Source organism: Cyprinodon tularosa, unplaced genomic scaffold, assembly GCF_016077235.1.
Source record: "Cyprinodon tularosa strain WSP-4 unplaced genomic scaffold, ASM1607723v1 ctg917, whole genome shotgun sequence".
Lineage (NCBI taxonomy): Eukaryota > Metazoa > Chordata > Actinopteri > Cyprinodontiformes > Cyprinodontidae > Cyprinodon > Cyprinodon tularosa.
Genome location: NW_024039693.1, coordinates 172,501 through 179,242, shown reverse-complemented (window position 1 = coordinate 179,242; position 6,742 = coordinate 172,501). Strand labels below are relative to the sequence as shown.

General features: G+C 37.4%; 1 protein-coding gene across 1 annotated transcript in view; it reads right to left on the bottom strand.

Moving 5' to 3' along the window:
- Positions 1-224: 224 nt before the first annotated feature.
- Positions 225-6,742, bottom strand: part of si:dkey-12e7.1 (uncharacterized protein LOC557553 homolog) — a 13,400-nt gene continuing 6,882 nt past the window's right edge. Inside the window, exons 2-3 of the mRNA XM_038274460.1 lie at positions 3,060-3,685; positions 225-1,542 (exon numbers count right to left, since the gene is read on the bottom strand). Coding sequence (XP_038130388.1) covers positions 955-1,542; positions 3,060-3,590 — 1,119 coding nt within the window. The 5' untranslated portion in view covers positions 3,591-3,685 and the 3' untranslated portion in view covers positions 225-954. The remainder of the gene's footprint in view (positions 1,543-3,059; positions 3,686-6,742) is intronic.

Below are 6,742 nucleotides of genomic sequence, written 5' to 3'. Positions count from 1 at the left end.
TAACAGTTTACTGTTCTGTGGTCCCCACCAGCAAAACCACTCCTTTATTGAGTGCATCTTGATAATTGACAATATTTCCACCTGTTGTCTATTCCATGAGCACATCAGCAATGAAAATGACTGTTAGTGTTTCTTCCTCAGTGGACAGTTTGATTTTATAGAAGCTTAACTAAAGTAATGTTGTGTGTTTTTTCTTTTTTTGTGCTTTGTTATTTTTTGAGCAGTGGATATTTATACATCAGTTCATAATTTAAAGATTTTCCTTTTTCTAAATTAACGGATTTGGAATGAACTTCGGAGACATTTTTACTTCCTCGCTCAATTCTGTTTTCTCTTAATGTTCCAGTCTCAAATATAAATCTTTATCAATAGCTCATCCTGTTTTAGACGCTGAAGAAAACCAGTTAAAATAAAAATTTGTTAAAATGTTTGGATTAGAGCACCAGCTTGCATTTCTACATTTGGGGATTTAATTTGGATGTAGCCGGATTACAATCTTATTATTTTTCTTTAAATATGCAACTGAAATCAGAACGCATTAATTCATATAGTTTCATTTTGATTTAGAGGAAATAAAAATTTCCCCCAAATATTTTGCCTTCATTCTCTGTTGTTTCTTATATTCACAAGAACAACACATTTTAACAACTTCAAGGTGAGATTATGCTTTATATGATGTCCCGATCCACATCATGTGGCTCTTTTTTTCCTGACCAGTGCTAAAGAGTACGATCAGCAAGAAGCAGCTTTGCTTTTTGCAGATTTTTAAAGAAATGTTTATAAACCCCATGTGCATCATTGCCTTGTTTCAGTGAGTTTTCCTGCAGACAAATCGAATATTTCATCTGCAGCAATAAGCAACATCTGTGTCCCTTTGTGGATTCAGCTTTGTTGCGATAATAGTCATAATGTCAAGTAAAAGCAGTGCTCTGCTGTTTGGTCTCAGTTAGCAGACTACCACAGCCAGCTGTCCAGATGCTGCATACAGTAACAGGACTGTTCCAGGATGGTCTTTAGTTCCCCGTAGCTCTTCTCCCTCCAGGTAGGAAGGAGCCTCTCATTGTTCAGAGCCTGAAGCTTCGGCGTCCCCTGCTGGAGGACGTTGTACAGACAAGGCCAGCGGCTCTGGATCCTGAGCCTCGTCCTCCGGTCCAGAGTAATACCTCGAACTATCTTCTTCGCCCTGAGTTCTCTCAGAGCCGGCAGCTTCAGGCAGGAGAAAACCAAACCTCTGCTGGGCGACACGTCCAGGAACTCCAGAGACTCCGACTCCAATGTGTAAGAGATCCCCAGGTTCCTCAGCGGCACCAGGATGTGCAAAGTCAGCGACTTCAGGTTGGGCAGGGACTTGGTGAGCGTCTGCAGCGTGGAGGGGGTCACGAGTTTGAAGACCCAGAAGTACTTCAGCTCGAGGATCCGAAGCTGCTGGAACTGAGTTAGCAGGGACACGGAGAGATCGGACCAGTCGAAATGGAGACGCATCTTGGAGATTCGTGGGCAGCTGTGGGTGAGTTTACCAAGTAGCTCCTGAAAGCTGGTCACCTGCCAAACCAAAGAAAAACAAGATGGTTCCTGCCATGAGTTCAGGGAGTCTGAGAGCAAAGCGACCACTGCCATTAGTGACAGTCTTATGTCGCACTTTGAGGCACATTTTAGGACAGCAGCTTTTAGCGATCATCGGAAAGGATCTGATATTCAGAAGCCAGTGTGACAGCTGCTGCGACTTACGCTGCTGATCAATAATAATGGAGCTGCAGCCTAAGACGCCCCACATTATGATCAGAAAGGCCTGATCTTTCCAGGATCTTTTATGAGCCGCAGAAGAGACGCACAAACAAAAACCAGCAGCCAGATTATCACATATTTATAGGGAAATCATAGCAGTAACCATGGAAACTTCTAATCAATGAGCAGCTTAATGAATGTAGTCGGGATAATAGCTGCCTTGAACTATAAACATAAAATAAAAATAAAAATTAATGAGTGTATTGTAAACACAACAAGGTTTAAAAGGACATCAATTTATCAATTATGAGTATCATTTAAAAAGATGCAGGAACTTTTATACAGAGATGATTTTGGAGCCTGAAAGGAGCCCCATTAATAAAAATGGCAAAGTAGAACTAATGGGCTTTGGATTTCTGAATCGGAGATCCTTTCCCGTTAGCTCTGATCAGAGCAAACAAATCCATCCACCACAGCAGCAAACCTCACTGTTTTCATATTGAAACCAATCAAAATGCAGAATAATTTGGGCAGGATTAAAAAAAAAGCAAAAATTCCCTGATTATTTATTTTCTCTTTTAATAAAGATTATTTGTTGTGCGCCAAAAAAACGACTTTTGATCAAACATTTTCATCCTAAGAAACTAATTCATTATTAGACCGTTTGTTATTGAGATTATTTGATTGTTGTTATACTCTGCAAGATAGGACTACTTTTACTTTTTAAATTGCTGATATAATATCATCCTTAGAGGTGAGATATTATACCTAAAATAAAACTAAAATCTCAAGTTGCTCTCTTTACATCTACAGCAAAATTCTAATTTTTTTCATATTTCTTCTGATATCTAGCAGGAAAAATTTGGATCTCATGCCAATATGCTGTTAAAGTTGCTTTCCTCTTAATTTGGGCAAGTAAATAAGATGGAAAGAGTAATTTTCCCCTTAAAATAATACAATTAGACATTACAGACTAGAAATAAAATATTTATTTCCTCTTTTTAATGTAGATCCTGTTATTTTAATGGAAAACTGTCTAACTTACCTCTCTTTACCAGACAAAGCCACCAATGGAGCCATCGCTGCAATTATGTTTTCTTAGTCTTTATTTTTTCCTATGATTATAAAAGTATCTCAGGGTTAAAGCAGTGTCAGCTGGAACGGTTAAAGGCAGAGCGTGATCATATCAGCTGGCTCTCTATCTTTAATTGAACGGTGCTTTCCTGCCATTAGGGTTTTGTTTTCTTATAGAAAATCTCTGATCTTTTGTGTTCAGCTGTTTCACTACTCTGCATTTAGCATCTGATGGAGCTAAAATCATTTCAGCAGATTACCTGGTCCATCTTGGTTATGCTGTCTTGATGTGAACTGGAGCTGGAGTGGACCCGCAGGTCCAACGGCTCAAAGAGGGTAAAGGTCCAATTGAGGTCCAGATGGCTGAGGTCCCTGCAGTGGACGTTATCCAGCAGGTGGCTCAGGAGCTCGCTCCATTTATTGCAGCGGTCTCCGAGATCGAAGCTGGCCTTTAGCGTGAGCAGGCTGGCCCGCCTGGAGATCAGATGGTGGGTGTAATGGTGAACCCAGGACTTCCAACGCTCAAACTCTCGGTTAGAAACCAGCAGCCCCTCCTGACCAAGATGGAAGACACCCCGACGAGAGTAGTCAGCAACCCGCCACAGCTTCCAGGATCGGACCAGGCAGCTCCAGCTCAGGCAAACCAGAGCGCAGCTGCATTTGTCCACCTCGTTCAGGAAGGACAAGACGTGAAGCTGGCACTCCACTGGTAGAGAGTTGAAGGGGAAGAAGTCATCAGCCGCTTTCCGCCTGCTGCTGACCGGGACGAGAAGTTTCTTCTGTGGCGACATTTTCGACAGCTGACCAAAGGCTGGCGTTTACTGGTGGAGGTCAGAATCTCCACCGCGAGGTCTTGTGGTATGTATTTTCAATAAATATTTCTGTTCTGAAAACAACAAAGACAGGAAAATACAATCAAACCATAATAACTTTGACTATGTGTGCAGTAAAAATAAGACCTTTAACAAGAGCCAAATGGCACAGAAAAAGCATAAACACAGAAATGAAAGAAAATCTATCTAAAATAAACAATGGAATCAGCAAAACTCCCTTTATTTCATGTAATAAGAAAATAACACATATAAGCTGATATATTCACAGCATTTATATGTGTTAACTGTGATGATTATGGCTTAAAGCTAATGGGAAGCATATTAATTGCAAGCTTGAATATCAAATAAGATTAATAAACAGTATTACTTTTAACAATGTTGGACTACTAAGAAGTGTATGTATATAATGTACAGGATATACACTTTATACCTGGTTCAGCCCAGGGTGCAGACCAGGAAGCAGAGTCATATTTTAACTTACCTCTCTGTAACTGTTCTATTGTTGCCCACATGTTGCTCTAAAATCAAATAGATTAGAAAAAAGTCCTGATCCAGAAGGAGTAATTCATGATAATTTAATTAAAATTTGAATGGCTCCAGTTAAGACAATAAGTTAAAATAATGAAATGTGGTTTATTAAAGATCTCCCTCTCCAAAGAGATTCTTAATTACTTTATTCGTTATAATCAACTTGATTTATGTTGTCTAACAGGAACCTGTCTGCAACAAGAGGATCATGTGAGCATAAATGAGGCAACTCTCTCCAGCTATTCAAAGGTTCATATTCCCAGAAATTCATGGGCAAGGAGGAGGAGTAGCACCAATCTTTCAGTCTGACTTATTGATTACTCCAAAGCCAGTTAATACTTAAAATTATTTTGAACATGTAACCCTTAGTTTCACTCATCCAAACAGTAAAGCAACATAAACACTTCTGTTTGAAACTTTGTATCATTCACCAGGTCTGATTTTTTTACATGAGTTTTCAGAGTTCTTATCTGATTTAGCGTCATGCCGACATTAAAGGTGATAGCTTAAATGCAGCCTTTAATGCTATCTAAGACTTAAGTGGTTTTGTTCAAAATGTGCCCTGTCCCACACATTCTCATCTTCATACTTTGGACCTTCTGCTGAAATATGGCATTGATTGGTATTTGATTTACAAACCTTTCTATCTGACTACATTTTAGTAACTTCCAAAATTACTTACCCCCCCCCCCAAAAAAAAAAAAAAAACATAAAAAAACTAAAGTTTCACTTTAGCAGAGCATTATCAGATAATGCAGTAACAAATAATAAAATAAATCTGCTTCCTTTGTTTATATCCTCTGTAACAATAAGTAGTATTGCATAGGGTAAACATTTAAATTGTTCCCCTTCATAGGTTGAGGATTTTGTTGCTGGGGTTACTTTGTGTTTGTGTACAGTTGTAGGCAATGTAGACCCTTTGAAAACTTTAATAATCTGAGGCTGGCTTCTTGGTTTAATGCAAAGCTGTGTACTTTGAAGCATAAGCCTAGAAAACTGGGGAGGAAATGGCCATTAATTACAAACAAAACATTTCTTTTCGTATGTTATTGCAGTCTTTGCCATTCATAAAACAAAGTGGACAACCCACCTTGCAAATGTCATGAATCTTCAGATCATCACCAGAGGTGGAAACTCACGCTCTAAACTCAAGCAACTAGAATCCTGTACCTCCCTACACGTCCTCATAATGAAACTTAGAATTTACTCACATCTAAAAAGAAGACTCCAGATCCCTGAGCAACATCCCTGCTTTCTTCTTCTTTTTAAACTCCTTTCCGGGTTTTGGTCACCTTTTCTTTCCACAAAACATTTTCACGCTAACAGTTGTTGACAGCGCGCTGTGGTCAGCCAGCTTTCATGGTTGATAATCCCCACTGAGACTGGAAAGTACTACGTGTGGAAACATAGCCAGGGATTTTATAAAGCATAAATGGGTCATAAAATAAAATGGTTGGTCTTGTCTGCTTTATTAAGATACTACTGCCGTTTTCATCCGATGTACTACTAAATCATTGAAAGCAATAAATCCTTAAAACATATGCATGTGTAATTAATGTATTTAAGTTTTGCTTTTGGGCCCAATTTAAAACAAAACACTAATAATATGATAATATTGATAATATTCTGAAGATCAGTGAAAACCTCTTAAAATAAGTGTAGCTGACTTTATTTTTCCAAATAGATAAGATGATTTTCCAACTGAATACTTTAATTTGCACTTAAAATAAGATAATCTGATAATATGCAGTTGAAATAATATAAGGTAGTTGTTGTTTTTTTCTGATTGTAAACGTAGATAATTTTATTTCATTAGAAATTGTCCTATCTGCTATATTTAAGGGAAAATGCATTTACACCAAGAAAAAATAACTTTGTTTTCAAATTTTACAGTGTAATAGGATATGACAATATTTTCATCCAATTGTTTTTGTGTTTCTACAGTTTGCACCAACAGACTTTTTGGCTTATGAGGAGTTTGGTAATCCTCTCATGTTATAGATATTCAATATTAAACCCTAAAAACACTTGCATTCCATATAGCAAATACCTACATTTCCACACTGCAAAAACAATCCAGAAATAAGTAAAAAATGGCTTAAATTAAGTATATTTAGCCTTAATTTGAGCAGGTAAATAAGATGATTTGCCAATGGAATGAGTATTTTCACTCTTAAAATAAGATAGTTAGATAATATTTACTTGAAATAAGACGATAAAATAGTTTTTTCTTATTTTAAAAGGAAATTGTCTTGTTCCATTGGCAAAGTGTCTTACTTATCTCCTCAAATCAAGGAAAAACACACTTATTTTAAGAAAAAATAACTTATTGAGATTTATATTTTTTGCAGTGCAGATAACCAATAAATAAAATATATTATTAATCATTTGCAAATTGCATTACCTTTTTTCACACTGCAAAACCACACACACAAAAAAAGAAACTTTCTCCAGTGTTCTGAAAAAATAAGCCTCTTAGATCAGTGGCTTATCCCTCTATGTTTCACTGGTCATACAAGGCAAGGCTATTTTATTTCTCAATGCACCATTCTTACACAAGGAATCCTTAAGAGCTTTACAGA